This window comes from Dendrobates tinctorius, unplaced genomic scaffold (genome assembly GCF_039654945.1).
Source record: "Dendrobates tinctorius isolate UK_male_01 unplaced genomic scaffold, ASM3965494v1 ptg000039l, whole genome shotgun sequence".
Lineage (NCBI taxonomy): Eukaryota > Metazoa > Chordata > Amphibia > Anura > Dendrobatidae > Dendrobates > Dendrobates tinctorius.
In genome coordinates this window covers 18,324,776-18,343,394 of record NW_027361707.1, presented here as the reverse complement: position 1 = coordinate 18,343,394, position 18,619 = coordinate 18,324,776, and the positions used below count along the sequence as shown (strand labels likewise).

The following is an 18,619-nucleotide window of genomic DNA, read 5'->3' as shown; positions in this document are numbered from 1 at the left end:
TTTAAAACCAACCTATCCTGATATATCTGTAAGAAGGGTGGATCTATGCATACAGCTTGAATGTCGCTAACTCTCCTAGCAGATATTAGTGCTACTAAGAGGGCCGTTTTGAGTGACAAGTATTTTGGGGATAGAGTGTCTATTGGTTCAAAAGGAGCTCCTGTTAGGGAGTCTAGGACCAGGTTTAAGTCCCAAGGAGGGATTCTAGGTATGTGAACAGGGGCCATTCGTTCACAAGCTGTAATAAATCGGGACACCCATCTATTCCCTGCTATATTATGGCCGTAGAGTGCTCCTAATGCAGACACTTGGACTTTCAGTGTATTTACTGCCAGACCCAGTTCTTTTCCTTTTTGTAGGAATTCCAAGATAGGAACTATCGGAATTTCTGTGGAATGAGAGGTTGTATGGAATTGCAGAAATTTTCTCCATATTTTTGTGTAAATCTGGGTAGTACACTGCTTCCTGCTCTGTAGGAGTATAGTATTTAGTGTTTCAGAAAACCCTCTTGATTTTAGTAGCTGCCTCTCAAATTCCACGCCGTCAAGTGTAGACTGTCCTCTTGGGGGTGGAAAAAAGGTCCTTGGGAGAGTAATAATAATAATAATAATAATAAATTTTATTTTTATAGCGCCGACATATTCCGCAGCACTTTACATTTCAGAGGGGATTTGTACAGACAATAGACATTACAGCATAACAATAATCACATACAGTAGATTATGACAAATAACAAGAGGAGTGAGGGCCCTGCTCGCAAGCTTACAGTCTATGAGGAAAGAGATAGACACGAAAGGTGGGTGGTAACAGTTGCTCTGATTGTATGGACCAGCCATAATGTTAAGTGTGCAACAGTACAGACACAGAGGGCTAATGGATGCATAAAGCATGTGGGAACATGATGCTGGGAACCTGGTTATGGTAAAACTTTTGGCTCTGCCACACAGGGATAGGTTAGGTTAATGTGTTGAGGCGATAGGCCAGTCTGAATAAATGCGTTTTCGGGACACGTTTAAAATTGTGGGGATTGGGGACTAATCGTATTGACCTGGGAAGTGCATTCCAAAGAATTGGCGCGGCACGTGTAAAGTCTTGGAGACGGGAGTGGGAGGTTCTGACTATTGAGGATACTAACCTCAGGTCATCAGCAGAACGGAGGGCGCGGGTAGGGTGGTATACTGAAACAAGGGAGGAGATGTAGGGTGGTGCTGAGCCATGGAGGGCTTTGTGGGTGAGGGTAATAAGTTTATACTGAATTCTGGAGTGGATGGGTAGCCAGTGTAATGACTGGCACAAGGTAGAGGCATCGGTGTAACGATTGGTGAGGAATATGATCCTGGCTGCAGCATTCAAGACAGATTGGAGAGGGGAGAGTTTGGTAAGAGGGAGACCGATTAGAAGAGAGTTACAATAGTCGAGACGAGAATGAATAAGAGAAACAGTAAGAGTTTTTGCAGAGTCAAAAGTAAGAAAAGGTCGAATTCTAGAAATGTTTTTGAGGTGCAGATGACAAGAGCGAGCCAGTGATCGAATGTGGGGGGCAAAGGAAAGCTCGGAATCAAGTATGACCCCAAGACAGCGGGCATGTTGCTGGGGAGTAATAGTGGAACCACACACAGAAATAGCAATGTCGGGTATAGGTGCATTAGTAGCGGGAGGAAACACCAAGAGTTCAGTCTTTGACAGGTTCAGTTTCAGATATAGTGAGGACATGATGAGTAGGTTGGGGATCGAAAGGAGGACCCAAGGATCTGATATCGACATGGTTCGTATTCATGAGAACCACGGTCTCTTGGGCCAGAACGGTGCTATTAAAATTATCCTCGCCTTGTCCTCTCTGATTTTCCGAATGACCTGTGGTAGAAGGATTATCTGAGGGAAGGCATATGCTAGGTCGAAATTCCATGAGGCCTGAAGGGCGTCTAGTATGTCTGGATGATCCGTCAAGGACAGGGAGGCGAATCTTTTTACTTGTCTGTTCTCTTTCGTGGCAAAGAGGTCTACTTGAGGCTGCCCCCATAGAGCTATTATGTCCTTGAAGACACGGTGACTGAGGCGCCACTCCCCCTGCCGAAGTGCATGTCGGCTCAAGAAGTCCGCTTCTTGGTTGTTCTCTCTCTTGATGTGGAGGGCAGAATGGGACAACAAATAATTTTCAGCTAAGCTTAAGATTTTTGCTGCGGAAGACATCAGAGTCTCTGATCGAGTACCTCCCTGTCTGTTTAAATACGCCACTGTGGTGGTGTTATCCGATAAGATCCGGAAATGCTTCTGCTGGAGCTGTGGAAGGAAATGATGTAATGCATAATCTACTGCCGTCAGCTCCTTTAAGTTAGATGAATATTGTAGTTCCTCCTTACTCCACCTTCCCTGACAGCAGCTATTCCCCATATGGGCTCCCCAGCCGTGGGGGCTAGTGTCGGTGGTTAAAGTATGGGATGGTGATATTACCCATGGAACTCCTGCGGTCAAATGATTACTATCTAGCCACCATACTAGAGAAGTCAAGACTTTCTGGAATAGGGTTATCTTGTTCTCGAGGTGACTGCCAAGCCGTCTGTCCTCTTGGAGGATGTGATGTTGCAGTGTGCGGATGCGATATTGGGCCCACTGAACTGCTGGGGTACAAGAGGTGAGCGACCCCAATAGCGACATTGCCTCTCTCAGGGACATGCGTGGTTTGTCCATTGCTGCTCTAACCTTATTTTTAATTAGCATAATTTTTACCTGAGGGAGTAGACACCTCTGGGTCATAGAGTCTAACTGGAACCCTAAAAACGTCTGGAGGGAGAGTGGAACAAGTCTGGACTTCTGGAAGTTGATGATCCAGCCTAGATCCTGCAAAGATGAGACCGTATCAGCCACATGTTTAGCACACTGGGCGATCGAGTTCCCGATAACTAAGAAGTCATCAAGGTAAGGCACGATCAAGGTGTCTTTTTGACGAAGATGGGCCATCACCTCCAACATCACTTTGTGAAAATTCTCGGTGCTGTAGAGAGACCGAAGGGCATGGCCGTATACTGAAAGTGACGGATCTCGCCTTCAAATGCTACTGCGACCCTTAGGTACCTTTGGTATCTGTCATGGATAGGGAGATGATAGTAAGCATCTTTTAGGTCAATGCCTGCCATTACACAGTTCGGAAAGAGAAGCCTAATGGTGGAACTGATCGATTCCATTTTAAATTTATAATGTTTAATAAACGTATTAAGCGTTTTCAGATTTATAATTGTTCTAAACGTACCATCGGGTTTGGGAACCAAAAATAAAGGAGAGTAGAACCCTCTTGCCCCTCTGGGACTTTTACCAAGACCCTCTTGGATAGTAGACTTCAAATTTCCATTTCGAGGGCTTTTTGTTATATTGGTGAATTAAGGGAGGTTATAATAAATTAGTCGTGGGGAATACGAAGGAATTCTAGTTTTATTCCTTCTTTGACTATATTTAAGATCCACGAACTCGATGTTATTGTTTCCCATTTTGGAGCAAAAAGTTTCAGTCTGCCCCCCACTGGGGGGACTGGTTGTTCAGTATTTATTCTACTTTCAAAATCCTGAACTTCTAAACATGGTACCCTTTTGCTTCTCTACTTTTGTGGCCCATCTCGTTGATCTTTCTGTTTGCCTCCTCTTTCCAAACGGCCACCTTTTAAAGGCTCTCCTGTAGAAAGGGATAGAAAAGTGAGGGAAACCCTTCTTCCTTTCTTTAGCTTTGGTGAGTATGTCACCTAGGACTTTCTCAAAGAGGGAACGCGCAGATCTTAGATACTGATTGTGCGTCCCCTTTCCAACTTTTCATCCATAGCGCCCGCCTGACGCTATTCACAAGACCCGCCGATCTGACTGCAGATGCATCGGCCATGAAGCTGCCGCTCCTCTAATTAATAGCGGCATGCAGTTTTTCCCTGGACACTTTCTGCTCAATCTGTTGGTCTAAGGCTAGTTTCACACTAGCGTTTTGGAGCGCAGCGACGGCCTGCGCACGGCCGCCGCTAAGCCTCGCCCCTGCCGCGCCTCCGCCGGTAGCTCCGCCTACCGGCGCATGACGCTGCATGCGTCCTGCGTCCCCTATCTTTATCACTGGGGGCGCAGGCCGTGCGCAGTATGCGTTTGGCGGCGCATGCGCCTTTTTGACGGTGCGCCGGCGGAACCAGACTGCAGCAGGTTGCGTTTGGCGCAGGTCGGCGCACCGTCAAAAGGACGCATGCGCCGCCAAACGCATACTGCGCACGGCCTGCGCCCCCAGTGATAAAGACAGGGGACGCAGGATGCATGCAGCGTCATGCGCCGGTAGGCGGAGCTACCCGCGGAGGCGCGGCCGGGGCTTAGCGGCGGCCTTGCGCAGGCCGTCGCTGCGCTCCAAAACGCTAGTGTGAAACTAGCCTAACCGAGCATTGCTCTGGCGGTGCATGTGCTGGGTACTGCTGGTTTAAAAATGCCCGTAGTTGCTTCCCATGACCTTTTTAATGATGACTCCGCTTTGCGGTCTAGTGGGTCGGACAGTAGGCCCGCATCCTCTACCGGAAGAGTAGACTGCTTAAAGGTGGAGGCTACAGCAGCATCAGCCTTAGGAATTTTCGTCCATTTTAGTAGCTCGTCGTCACTAAATGGGCATTTTCGTTTTGAGGCCGATGGGAGGAAACTTCTCTGATCTTGTTTTTCCCATTCTCTCTTTATCAGGGCCTTAATCGCCGGTATTACCGGAAAAGCTCTCCTTTCCTCTCCGCCAAACCTGCAAACATTATATCTTGCGTGGTTTGAGCGCTCTTTGTCTCCTCACACCCCATAGTGTTTCTTACAGATTTGACCAAGTTATCTACACTATCCAGAGGAAAACATGATCGTCCCTCAATATCTGATGACGATGATGATGATGACGTGAGTGAGGAGTCTGAGGCTCTCTCTTGTTCCTCCTCCGAATCTGAGCTGAGAGTCACTTGTTTCTTGCTCCTACTGAGGGAGTACTAGCACGGGCGATAGCCTGTAGCTCCTCCCTAATGATGGTCCGTATGTCCTTAGATGACACTGCGGCTCCCTGTCTGGTCTCCCTAATGCATTGTTTGCAGAGTTTTTTGGAGTAGGAGTCAGGGAGAGACTTGGCGCATAAAGCACATTCTTTGTGCTTTGATTTTTCTTTTTTCTTTGCCTGGAAAGAGGGGGGAGACATGGCGAGAAAAGGGGGGTGTCAGCTTAATAGGTAGAGTATTTTGCGCACTTACTCAGTGAAGCTTACAGTACCGGATCTGATGGCTGAGGTACATTCCTGGATCTTGCTTCTGCTGCGTCACTTCTGCGAGCAGTATCCGTGGATCCCTGCCGGAGCGGTCTCGGGAGGTGCCGACCCCTGTCGAGTCCCCTGTTGGAGGATGCGCATCTCCTGGGGATGACATCTTTTCACCGCCGACAGCCCGTGGCGGTTCGTTTTAAATAGGCTTTTTTCTTTTTTTTCCCTTCTCCTCTTTCTCTTCACTCGACATGGTAGTTCCTGTATTTCCAGGTCAGGCCTCGCGCCTGCGCAGTAGCGCTTCGCCGCTGTACCTCTGCCAATCTACCCCGGAAGTTCACCCATTACTTCCGGGGTTGGAGCGTCCACCCGGTCGGCTCATGCGCGGGCCCGGCTCTGAGTAGCGGCTCCGTGTCCCCAGGCGCCGGAAAGCTACCGGCAGCAGCGCTATTCCCAGCGCCACTGGCACTCTTACCAGTAAGGATGCGGCGGCTCCCCGATGCTCCTTGAGCCGCTGCAGAGCTTGGCGCCGCCGTCCCAGAGCTCCATGCATGCCGCCGGGGTGTTCCTGAGAGAGAGAGACCGGGTGGCCCTCCCCAGTCCCGGTCATCGCTCCAGCTCTCTACCAGACGAGGGGGGAGCCGTCTAACAGAAACTCCCCCGACGCTGCATCTGGACCGCAGCCCCTGCCGTTCCTTCCGATACTGCACAGGCGGCGTGCGTTGGCCCAGGTATGTGTTACTGTAGGATTCTTCCTGGGGTTGCCCTAGGAACAGGAAACCAAATCTGAGTGGCGGACCGCCCCCTTTTATTTCTCTGTAGGTTTCCTGTTCCTATGGGGCGGATCCCGCTACCTCCAGTGGATGCTGTCGTGGCGAAGAGTAAAAAATTAACTTTTTGAGGATATCCTAATTGTGAGAGGCATATATTCATTCCGCGTCAGATGTCAAGCAACCGGGGTAAATGGGTTACTGGAACAAACCATACATGACAACGCAAGAGAGCATGGATCTGATGAAATGCTACTATAACAGCAGACCAAATGAGAGAGGATACATGAAGCGTATGAGGAAACTCTGTATGGATACAAGAACTACATGTCCACTGACTGAGAAACAACTAGTCACCAGACGTTTCAATATCATAACGAGAAAGCTATTCTCACAACTTGAGATGGATGAACTGCACTGCAGATTCACCCCACACGAAGACTTTCAAGAACATGTGCAGCTCCCTGAAGATCCTGATCCAATTCTGCAACTAGAGAGCACCGCAGCTGATCTGAAGCAGAAGATCTTAGATAAACTAAATACCATCAATACCAGAGATCGACTGCCAAGGCTCAGCAAAGAAACACCACCAGACAGTATGCTAGAAGATGCCGGAAGAGCACTTGCATCAATACCTACCACCACCTTAACTCAAACTAATAAATTGATCTATGCTACTGCCTCAGCAATCATGGAAATGATTGGCTATACAACCAGCAAGAACAACAGAAGTACGTGCCCCCCTTCCCCCTTGGAAGAGAAGACTGGAGACAAAGATCAAGGTGACAGGAAGGGAAGTCAGCCAACTATCAGAAAAACAGAAGGGCGTAAAGATCAAGAATAAGAACAAGCTGGACAAGTACAAAGGCCTGACCCCAACTGAAGCCCTAGAGACTGCTAAACAAAGCACTTGCTGCAAAACTAGGGAGATAAATTAGAGAATCTGAGGCCAAGAAGATAAATGCCCTGTTCTCCAAAGAACCGTCCAAGGTGTACTCCCAACTACAGAACAGCAGCACAAAGGCAGCAACTCCACCAATAGCAGAGACTGCATAATACTGGAGCGACATATCGGAGAAGGAAAAAAAAAAAAAAAAACACACAACACCAGTGCAAGGTGGCTGCAAGATCTGTGAAAGAAACACAGCAACCACCTAGAGCAAGAACCAGTCACCATTACAGAAGCAGACATCCAACAGCGGCTCAAGAACATGAAGTCAGGGCCAGGTGCTGTCCAGCTCATGATCCACACCTACTGGCTAAAGAAATTAACAGCGCTACAAGAACGCATGGCAAAGCAGATGAACCAACTGCTAGAAGTTGGCCACCACCCAGCTTGGCTAACACAAGGTAGAACAGTGCTGATCATGAAGGATCCTCACAAAGGAACAGTTCCATCCAAATACCACCCAATAACCTGCCTTACAACAACATGGAAACTCCTGCCAGGCATCATAGCCACCAAGCTGCAGAACCATATAAACCAGAAAGACCAAAAATAACCATAAAGAAGGACAAAGTAGTTATATAATCCAAAATATTTTATTAATGTACAAACAATATAAACAATGGCAATGGGAAAATACCCAAAACACAGTGCCTGTATTTACAGGCCCTATAGCAAATAATTAGTTCAAATACAATATATTCCAAAATATTTTTACCAAATAGGCAGGCATAAAATGTAAAAACTAATATCTTCCAATTGAATCCATTATAAATAGCGGTTCCCAATCGATATGTAGCTAAAGGATTCCTAAAAGCATAAAATCATCCCACAAAAAATATGTGTAAAAACCAATATAAAAGAATAACTGCAAAACACGCCTTACACCAATGTATAAGGTATATACCAAATACACACAATCATCAAAGTGATGTCACAATAATAGGTGACTATATAAAAGAGTGCACATGCTATGTGCAAAAATATCAATTCTTATGGAAATAATTTATGGACTTCCATGCGCTGCTTGACAAAATACAGAATCCCACTTACGGTGAAAGATTAATCATTTATTCCCAACGCGTTTCGAAGTAAGGACTACTTCTTCCTCAACTTGTTTGTCATCCCCTGAGGAAGAAGTAGTCCTTACTTCAAAACGCATTGTGAATAAATGATTAATCTTTCACCGTAAGTGGGATTCTGTATTTTGTCAAGCAGCGCATGGAAGTCCATAAATTATTTCCATAAGAATTGATGTATCAGCGGTCACTCGGTTTGACCTTTGGATGTGAAGCAGCTAACCACGAATCCTATGTGCTTGATCTCTCCTACAAATAGGTGAGTGAATTTCTTTTAATCTTTTAATATTAACTCGGATAAGACCCTATTGCGCTTTTCTGTTCCTTTAGTATATTGCATGTGCAAAAATATGTAATTATAACAGGAGCAAAAAAGTGCCAATGTGCATAGATAAATATATAGACAAATACATAAATGCCCAAATATGATAGATTTAAAAAAAAGCCGCACTATTAATAAATAGTAGTATGTAAAAGGACTAAAAAGTGACAATGTGCACAATTTCAATGGGATATAGGCATACATATATAAAGCCCTAATATAATAAAACAAACATACAGGAATCGCTAAATGTTAAAAGGCCAAAATATTTGTAAATCAGGGACTGTAGCTTTAAATGCCGCGATACTGGATACAGCGCAACCCCGACACGCATTTCGGAATAAAAATTCCTTCGTCAGGGGGATGCCCAGGGAAGAAGTGGGGGAGCTTAAATACCCTTATCATTAGACAGCTAATGTGTCCAACGGAGGTGGTGTCTGCGCGTGCACCGCCAGGAGGACCCGGAAGTTCTGAGTGCTCGCATCACGTGACCGGCTGCACGGGGTCAGAGTACTCGGCGTTGCCACGGCCACGCGACGCAACACAAAGGGACCCGGGACACAGGCGGCGCATGCGCACAGCCCCAGTTTGGATACAGTCTTGGGGACTGAGGGAGCAAATAGATATAATAATATGGTAATGTGATTGTCCAATATATACCATTTGGTGTAAGGACAGATGTTAGCAGCAACCAAGAGGGGGAACAAGGAAATATTGTTATTTTGTATAATTAAGAATGAAAGTTGTATAACAATGGTAGTATTTATCCCATTACTTTATATCTCCGTTCATAATGCACCCACACACATAAATGATACACCATTTGAAAGGTAAACTTGCCCCCTTCAGCTGCTTACAGACAAAAAAAATTATAAACATTTGCCTTGGGGTCTTTCCAGCTTGATCAAGTGTTTGCCCAGCCTATTTCAGGCACATTGGAGGATTGCACACTTCACTGCAGGCGAGTCTCATAAACAAACACATTTGTAAACATGCACTGCTTTTTTGCCGATTACTTCGCCCCACACACACACACACGATACACCATTTGAAAGGTAAACCTGCCCCCTTCAGCAAGAAAAGAGCCAAACAAACCACACATTCACGATTTTATCGCTAAATACAGTTTAAACATTCATTTTCATAAACCTGCAGAAAGAAAAAATGACCTGCAGGTGGCACCTCAACCGGAAAACATTTTTTAGCCTCTACTTATCAAACCAATTTATTGTATTACCAATCTACATATATAAATACCTGTCTGTGTCCATCAGCTCATGAAATTCATTTACATTTGACCAGCTTGCTTTTTCTGAAATTTTGCATGGGGCCAAGCTAATCACGGATGAAACAAGGAGTATTCAGGAATACATCAGAAGAATGGCGACAAAAGATGAGATGCAGAGAGCAAGCTTAAGGCAGCAACAACAACAGATCTGGAAGGAAGAACAGGAACATGAATCACCATGGCAAGACAAGTCGCTGCATGGGATGTACCATAGACAGATATTGGAGGAGGCTGACATGGAGAAATCCTACCAATGGCTGGAGAAAGCTGGACTCCAAGACAGCACAGAGGCACTAATCAAAGCGGCACAAGAGCAAGCACTAAGTACCAGATCCATAGAAGCAGAAATCTACCACACAAGACAAAACCCAAGGTGCAGACTATGCAAAGAAACCTCAGAAACCATCCAACGCAGGAACAACGTATACCGAACGCCACAACCAAGTAGTGGGAATTGTATACAGGAACATCTGCACAGCGTATGCAGGAACTTCTGCACAGCATATGGGCTAAGTCCCCCTAAGTCCAGGTGGGAGACCCCAGAGAAAGTGGTGGAGAATGAAAGGGCTAAAATGCTGTAGGACGTCAAGATCCAGATGGGTAAGCAGGTGTTGGCTAACCAACCAAACATTGTGATAGTAGACAAGGAGCAGAAGACAGCAATGATAATAGATGTGGCAGTGCCAAGGGACATCAACATCAGAAAGAAGGAATATGAGAAGCTGGAGAAATACCAGGGCCTCAAAGGAGAACTGGAGAAGATGTGGAAGGTGAAGGCAACAGTGATTCCAGTGGTGATAGGGGCACTTGGAGAAGTGACCCCCAAGTTGGGAAAATGGCTACAACAGAACCCAGGAGCAACATCTGAGCTCTCTGTCCAGAAAAGCGCAATGCTGGGAACAACCAAGATCCTGCGCAAAACCCTCAAACTCCCTGGCCTCTGGTAGAGGGCCTGAGAATGAGATAGGACAACAAAGACCACCCCGGTGGGCGATGAGAATGAAGTTTTTTTTTTTTTTTAAATTTTGCCTAAAATACAAAAAAAGCGTGTCATCTATAACTGTAGGCCTTTTAGAGATCATATCATCGTCAAGTTACTTAACTGTTCACAATTGACTATGGGTGCCCAAACTTTTACATGCCACTGTAAATAATAAAAAGACTAGGGCCCTCTTAGTGGCACGAGCTCCTTACCTAGGTACCTGGAGACTATGGGACTGCAGAGTGGCCCATATAATGTAGGCAACACTGTACCCCGTAGAATTAAAAATTACTCCGTTCTTGAGAACAAATAGGATTTTTAATAAGCAATAAATTGCAAAGTTGCTTGTTTCTACACATAAGACCTTTAGACAACCTTTAAATGCAACTTTTTAAACATTTAATCTATTATAAATTGATTTATTTAATAATGTATGCAGTTTATTCTGAAATCTTCTGATAGATTCTATTTAAAGACATCAAAAAAAAGTTTTGAACACATACCAGATACAGGTATGACTCTTGTGGATACTGCACATTTGAACATACCTAGAAGATCAATATCTGACTGTACTATGGCCATCAATAAATTACACCCTAATTTCAGAATGAACATTTCTACTGATAAACACCAGCAGATCTGTAGGTAGGGCGCTGCGGACTGTCAGCCCTATATGCTGAAGTGCGACATTCACCAAAGGAAGTTGATTCATGTGGTAGGAAGTTGGAGGTCATCCCTGACATGATATGGCCACCAGTGTACCATCTGTGACAAATCCAGAATATCTCATACTAATAATGGTGTTAACAGAGATTCATAAAGACATGGCGATTCCAGCAGAAAAGTGGTCATCCAGGACTTAGATACTGATGTCGCTATCAAATCAGTAGAGGCCCATCACCCGGCAGTCCCACCGCTCAGCTGTTTGCAGAGTCAGGACACCATAGCTCCGTATACTGGATGTTCTCAGATAATGCAGCTTAGCTCTCACTACAGTGAATGTGGAGACGAGAGCTGCGGTTTCCCAGCTCCACACACTGGTTAATTATGGCAGTCACAGGATCGGAAAACACCTCATCAGGGAAGGTCTTACACTTTGTATCCTAAAAATATCCTAAAGATAGATCAGTAATATTTAAGTATTGGACAAGCCTTAAAAATGAGACTTTGATCGTAAATGCAGTCTGAATGTGTAGTCTGGAGCCCCCCTATATCAGCAGTCTGGATGTGTAGTCTGTAGCCCCCCTATAACAGCAGTCTGGAGGTGTAGTGTGGAGCCCCCTATAACAGCAGTCTGGAGGTGTAGTCTGGAGCCCCCCTATAACAGCAGTCTGGAGGTGTAGACTGGAGCCCCCCTATAACAGCAGTCTGGATGTAGTCTGGAGCCCCCCTATAACAGCAGTCTGGATGTAGTCTGGAGCTCCCCTATATCAGCAGTCTGGATGTGTAGTCTGTAGCCCCCCTATAACAGCAGTCTGGAGGTGTAGTGTGGAGCCCCCTATAACAGCAGTCTGGAGGTGTAGTCTGGAGCCCCCCTATAACAGCAGTCTGGAGGTGTAGTCTGGAGCCCCCTATAACAGCAGTCTGGAGGTGTAGTCTGGAGCCCCCCTATAACAGCAGTCTGGAGGTGTAGTCTGGAGCCCCCTATAACAGCAGTCTGGAGGTGTAGTCTGGAGCCCCCTATAACAGCAGTCTGGAGGTGTGGTCTGAAGCCACCCTATAACAGCAGTCTGGATGCAGTCTGGAGCCCCCCTATAACAGAAGTGTGGAGGTGTAGTCTGGAGCCCCCCTATAACAGCAGTCTGGATGTAGTCTGGAGCCCCCCTATAACAGCAGTCTGGATGTAGTCTGGAGCCCCCCTATAACAGAAGTGTGGAGGTGTAGTCTGGAGCCCCCCTATAACAGCAGTCTGGAGGTGTAGTCTGGAGCCCCCCTATAACAGCAGTCTGGATGTAGTCTGGAGCCCCCTATAACAGCAGCCTGGATGTGTAGTCTGAATGTGTAGTCTGGAGCCCCCCTATATCAGCAGTCTGGAGGTGTAGTGTGGAGCCCCCTATAACAGCAGTCTGGAGGTGTAGTCTGGAGCCCCCCTATAACAGCAGTCTGGAGGTGTAGTCTGGAGCCCCCTATAACAGCAGTCTGGAGGTGTAGTCTGGAGCCCCCCTATAACAGCAGTCTGGATGTAGTCTGGAGCCCCCTATAACAGCAGTCTGGAGCCCCCCCTATAAGAGCAGTCTGGAGGTGTAGTCTAGAGCCCCCCTATAACAGAAGTGTGGAGGTGTAGTCTGGAGCCCCCTATAACAGCAGTCTGGAGGTGTAGTCTGGAGCCCCCCTATAACAGCAGTCTGGATGCAGTCTGGAGCCCCCCCCTATAACAGAAGTGTGGAGGTGTAGTCTGGAGCCCCCCTATAACAGCAGTCTGGAGGTGTAGTCTGGAGCCCCCCTATAACAGCAGTCTGGATGTAGTCTGGAGCCCCCTATAACAGCAGTCTGGAGCCCCCCCCCCCCTATAACAGCAGTCTGGAGGTGTAGTCTGGAGCCCCCCTATAACAGCAGTCTGGATGTACACTGTGTTCCAAATTATTATGCAAAAAATATTTCCTCATATTTTCTCTAAATTACCTATATGAATTGCAGTCAGGTATTTTCCAGTCATCTAATATTCTAGTATAATTCCAATGTTTTTGAACAAACTGCCTATGAAAACAGTATATTTTTAAAAATAAGAAACACTCAAAATGCATGTTCCAAATTATTATGCACAGCAGAGTTTTCAACCTTTTTATTTTGAACAAAAAAATGGTGAATTGTGAAATTATAAGCATTATCAGCTTATTACAAAATGAAATCAAACAGTTTAAGTCAAAACTTTATTCTTGGTGATGTTACATTTGCACATAGGACCCCTTGTTGGAAAGAAGCTTCTGAACTCTCTCGTCCATTGAATTTGTCAGTTTTTGGATGGTTTGTGCTTCACTTGTTTTGCATGTGGACAGAATACCCTCCCAGAGCTGTTGCTTAGATGTGAGCTGCCTCCCGCCATCATAGACACTCCTTTTGATGATGCTCCAGAGGTTCTCAATGGGGTTGAGGTCAGGGGAAGATGGTGGCCACGCCATAAGTTTGTCCTCTTTTATGCCCATAGCAGCCAGAGATGCAGATGTGTTATTTGCAGCATGAGACGGTGCATTATCATGCATGAAAATGATCTTGCTGCGGAAAGCACGGTTCTTCCTCTTGAACCATGGCAGGAAGTGCTGTTTTAGAAACTCCACATAGATTATGGAGTTCAGCTTTACCCCTTCAGGGATCCTAAAGGGGCCGACAATCTCTCTCCCCATGATTCCAGCCCAAAACATTACTCCACCTCCTCCTTGTTGGCGCCTTAGCCGTGTTTTCATGGGGTGTCCATCAACCAGCCATCCTCCACTCCATCCATCTGGACCATCGAGCGTTGCACGGCACTCATTGGTGAACAAAACAGTTTGGAAGTCAGTCTTCATGTCTCGCTTGGCCCACTGGAGCCGTTTCTGCTTGTGTGCAGTGGATAGAGGTGGTCGACAGGATGGCTTACGCACAGCTGCAAACCTCTGAAGGACCCTGCATCTTGTTGTTCGGGGGACGTTGGAGGCACCAGCAGCTTCAAAAACTTGTCTGCTGCTATGACAAGGCATTTTTGCAGCTGCTCTTTTAACCTGACGCAATTGCCTGTTGGAAAGAGTCCTCAATTTTTCCTTATCAGCACGCACACGTGTATGCTGGGAATTAGCTACATACTTCTTGATTGTGCGATGATCACGATGAAGTGTCTTGGCAACGTTGATTGTAGTCATGCCTTGACCTAAATACTCCACAATTTGTTGCTTCTCAGCAGCCGACACATCCTTTTTCTTTCCCATTTTGGCAAAAAATGTAGGCTGCTTAATAATGTGGAACAGCCTTCTTAAGTAGTCTTGCCTTTATTTGGACACACCTGCCAAACTAATTTGCACAGGTATCTGCAATTGCTTTCAGTGATATAAAGAGCCCTGACACACATCACCATCAAAGAGTTTAAATGACAAACAAAAAAATTCTAACCTTATCACTCCTAAACTCTTTTTGCATAATAATTTGGAACACAGTTTAGTCTGGAGCCCCCTATAACAGCAGTCTGGATGTAGTCTGGAGCCCCCCCCATAACAGCAGTCTGGAGCCCCCCTATAACAGCAGTCTGGATGTAGTCTGGAGCCCCCCCCATAACAGAAGTCTGGAGCCCCCCTATAACAGAAGTCTGGAGCCCCCCTATAACAGCAGTCTGGATGTAGTCTGGAGCCCCCCCCCCCCATAACAGCAGTCTGGAGCCCCCCTATAACAGCAGTCTGGAGCCCCCCCCCCATAACAGCAGTCTGGAGCCCCCCTATAACAGCAGTCTGGAGCCCCCCCCCATAACAGCAGTCTGGAGCCCCCCTATAACAGCAGTCTGGAGCCCCCCCCCATAACAGCAGTCTGGAGCCCCCCCCCATAACAGCAGTCTGGATGTAGTCTGGAGCCCTAGATGAAGCCTCAACGAAATGTACACTGGGTGTGTTTCTCCTGGGTGGGTGCATATGATCTTTTCCATTATGGTTTTGTTTCTCATTTACTGATATTCCACTGTTATTTCTGTGCCTGATGCGGTATTCATCTTCTCGATACAGGCTCTATTAACAGTATTTAAGTCCGTTACTTCTTGTACATACCTATGTGCTTGGGCAGTGATTTAGTCAATATAGCTGCTCAGCCCTCTATCACTACATTATTTTACATCACCCTCCACATGTACATTGTTTTTTTCTCCATGACTGCCATTTGATTTACAATTTTAAAATTGTGCATGTGCTGGGATGTCACCAGATTGGCCACTTAGTCCTGTACTAGCCTCTTATTTTACAATACTCCACTTGCATATAGGTTCTCCTTTTGTGATTGCCATCAACAATTCATCCAACCATCCTTGTAGTAAGTAGCAGCCTGGAGCGCCCCCTTATAGAAGCAGCCTGGAGCGCCCCCTACAGAAGCAGCCTGGAGCACCCCCTACAGAAGCAGCCTGGAGCGCCCCCTACAGAAGCAACCTGGAGCGCCCCCTACAGAAGCAACCTGGAGCGCCCCCTACAGAAGCAACCTGGATGTGTAGCTCCCAGTATAAGAGTAGTCCAGCTGTTACATATCTAATCATTGTGTTTGTGAAGGATCCGTACCTGTGCTGGCACAATTTGGCCAAGCTCATCATACACTTCTGAGACCGAGGTATTCAGTGCCATACTAATATACGTGGTGACGTTCCATGCCACTGGGTTATACACAGTAATATGCATGAGACCTGCACAACATAAAAGATGATATTTTATACATTCCATTTTTTCTATATTTAAAAAAAAAAAAATAATAATAATAGGCAGCAGAGTGAATGCTGTATGTCTTCATTATTCTCCTGATACTTTGTATCAGATAGTACCAGACAAGCTGCCTACTTGACATGGTGATAAAGACTTTTTATGGCGCATTAAATAATCTATAGAGAACCCCACCCGATTGCTGAAACAAAGGAGCAAAAGTGCGGTCACGGTCTACGGATCAACTGAGCGACTTTGCTCCTTTGTCTCAAATGATTGTTGGAGGATTCAGACCCAACTGATTAAAATTTCAATATTGGCTAAAAATGTCGAACTTTTTTTTTTTTTTTTTTTTTAAGTTTAGGTGCCCTTCCATCACTCTGCAAGACAAGACCCTGTCCTCGCTCTACAACTCATCTGTCTCTTTGTGTAGAAAGAGGATTAAAATACCTTTTGGAGTTTCAGTGTTCTCGTGGCTGAACTGGTCTGTAACGATGGCTTTCATCAACTTTCGGACACCAGTTACTCCTTGATGTAAATGTGCCATATACATATCTCTGACCTTTGGAGACTCTGTACCGGTGATACCGTCATGATGTTGGACCTTTAAAAGCAGAGCGGAAATATTATATATAATTATCAACATACATATCACTGGCTAAACAAGGTCAAATAAAAATAAAAGGGGCACGCCCCCACGAGGCATTAGGAATGTCTTTATTGCAGTTTGCCATAAACTCATTAGAGCTCAGCTTACTGTTCTGACAGCTCAAGCTTTACCCTCCCATCTCTCAGTGTTAGAGATAACAGCAAGGAGGGAATTCTACATGGCAGATGCGAGATGAAAGATTGGGGAAAGCATTCAGGTCATTAGGGAGGGTAGTTCACTCAGATTCTAGATAGGCTAGGTTCACATTGCGTTAGGGGCATACGTTTATAGGATTCCGTTTAACGGATGCTCTAACACAGATGTCACTTTTGACATCATTTGTACCATAGCGCTAACGTATGCACTAATGCATGGTAGCAGTTTGTTACTATGCGCTACCATGCGTTAGCCCATACAGGTCTATGCACAGCGAACGGACGCATTTGCTGTGCGCTAGACCACGACGCACCCTCGAATGCTGTAGACCGCGTTTGAGGGTGCGTCATGAATTAACGCACCTTCGCTAACACATACCGATTTTGGCATGCGTTACTGTCATTGCGGGCAATGTGTGCGCTAACGCATCCTTTACACAGAGTTAGTGCCACTATGTAACGGAAGCTGTCAGCGCATTGCCTTTAACGCAATGTGAACCCAGCCACAGGGTAGGAAGCACATGCTAGGATGCAGTTTGCTTAAAAAAAAACAAAAAAAAAAACTGTACTTTACTCACCGTCCTCAGGTCCAGCGCTGTCTCTGCCATTGCTTCCGGTGTTGATTATTGTCTGCAGCTCTGAGACAGTAGACAGCACTGCAGTCAATCAGTGAGCGCTTAGTGGCTCTGCCCGAGTAGGGAACACGAACCGACTCGCACATAGTGCCTGAGCTCACTGACTGGCTGCAGTGTTGACATAAACACTGCAGACAATAAAAGGCATTGAGGGCAGTATCAGAGCTTCAACTTTGGACCCCAGTGAGTAAAGCACAGTTTGTTATTTTACAACAAACTTTGCCTGAAGACAGGTGTTCTCTGAAACTGGAAAACCCCTTTAAGTGTATGTGCACACACTTTTCTTTTAAGGAGGTTCTGGAGAAAAAAAAACAAAACACAAAACTCCTCAAAACCTGAAGTTTCTGCTCCAATAACTGATGGTGCACATACCCAAATATCAGTTTTACCTCGGAGACGGCCCATCGGAGAGCTTGCAGTTGTTCTAGTGCCCACATTTTGCACACTGGTCCAGATGGATATTTCATCCGATACTGAGTAAACGCAGACTCCCCCGCATAGAGCAGCGAGCTGGCCCGGCGTGCGACACCTTTAAGGACATTTCGGGATGCGAAAAATCCTGTCCAAGCTTCAAATATATCTAGAAGTTGAAACAATCACATCATCAGCTATTATGATATGTAAGTTCAAAACGCACGGCGCTAAAAACTAAGTGATATCAGCAAGCCTTCTACCAGCATCTACAGTGAGAGGAGAACAAGGTCACACCATACACCTTAGATGGTTAGCCAGTCTCGCCGAAAAAAGGAAAGGTCACCACCCGACAGTCATCTAATCGAGACCTAATGAGTAAAGCTGAAAGTTTTCCAACATACCTGAAGAATAAGGAAGGAAATCCTGGCTGCCTCGTACCTCCCAGGTTATGTTCCTATCGTATAGACTTGTAAAGTATTCGCTAAGCGTACAATATTGCACGTTCATGTCAAACTCTCGGTTACTATTTATATAATCCAGCAGTAAATCCATATTGTTAAACTGGACAGATGAGTTAAAGAACTGCTTGTCGCACCCCTGCAACAGAAATCATGAAAAAAAAAAAAAAAAAAAAAAAGACATAAAGACCATAGTTTGGGTGTATAAACGTAAACTGCAGATAAGCAAAATTACTATTGTTCTATGCTGTAGACAATAAACTTGTTTCTATAAGTCTTATCACATGCCCAGCTGAGCAGGTAGTTGCTACTTTCCTGCCTGTTGTGTCGGCGCCATTCTT

General features: G+C 45.7%; 1 protein-coding gene across 1 annotated transcript in view; it reads right to left on the bottom strand.

Moving 5' to 3' along the window:
• MAN2B2 (mannosidase alpha class 2B member 2) overlaps nucleotides 1-18,619 on the bottom strand; it is a 95,097-nt gene that overhangs the window by 63,746 nt on the left and 12,732 nt on the right. The window contains exons 7-10 of the mRNA XM_073574518.1: nucleotides 18,222-18,417; nucleotides 17,796-17,986; nucleotides 16,418-16,571; nucleotides 15,833-15,954 (exon numbers count right to left, since the gene is read on the bottom strand). Of these exons, the coding sequence (XP_073430619.1) occupies nucleotides 15,833-15,954; nucleotides 16,418-16,571; nucleotides 17,796-17,986; nucleotides 18,222-18,417 (663 nt within the window). The remainder of the gene's footprint in view (nucleotides 1-15,832; nucleotides 15,955-16,417; nucleotides 16,572-17,795; nucleotides 17,987-18,221; nucleotides 18,418-18,619) is intronic.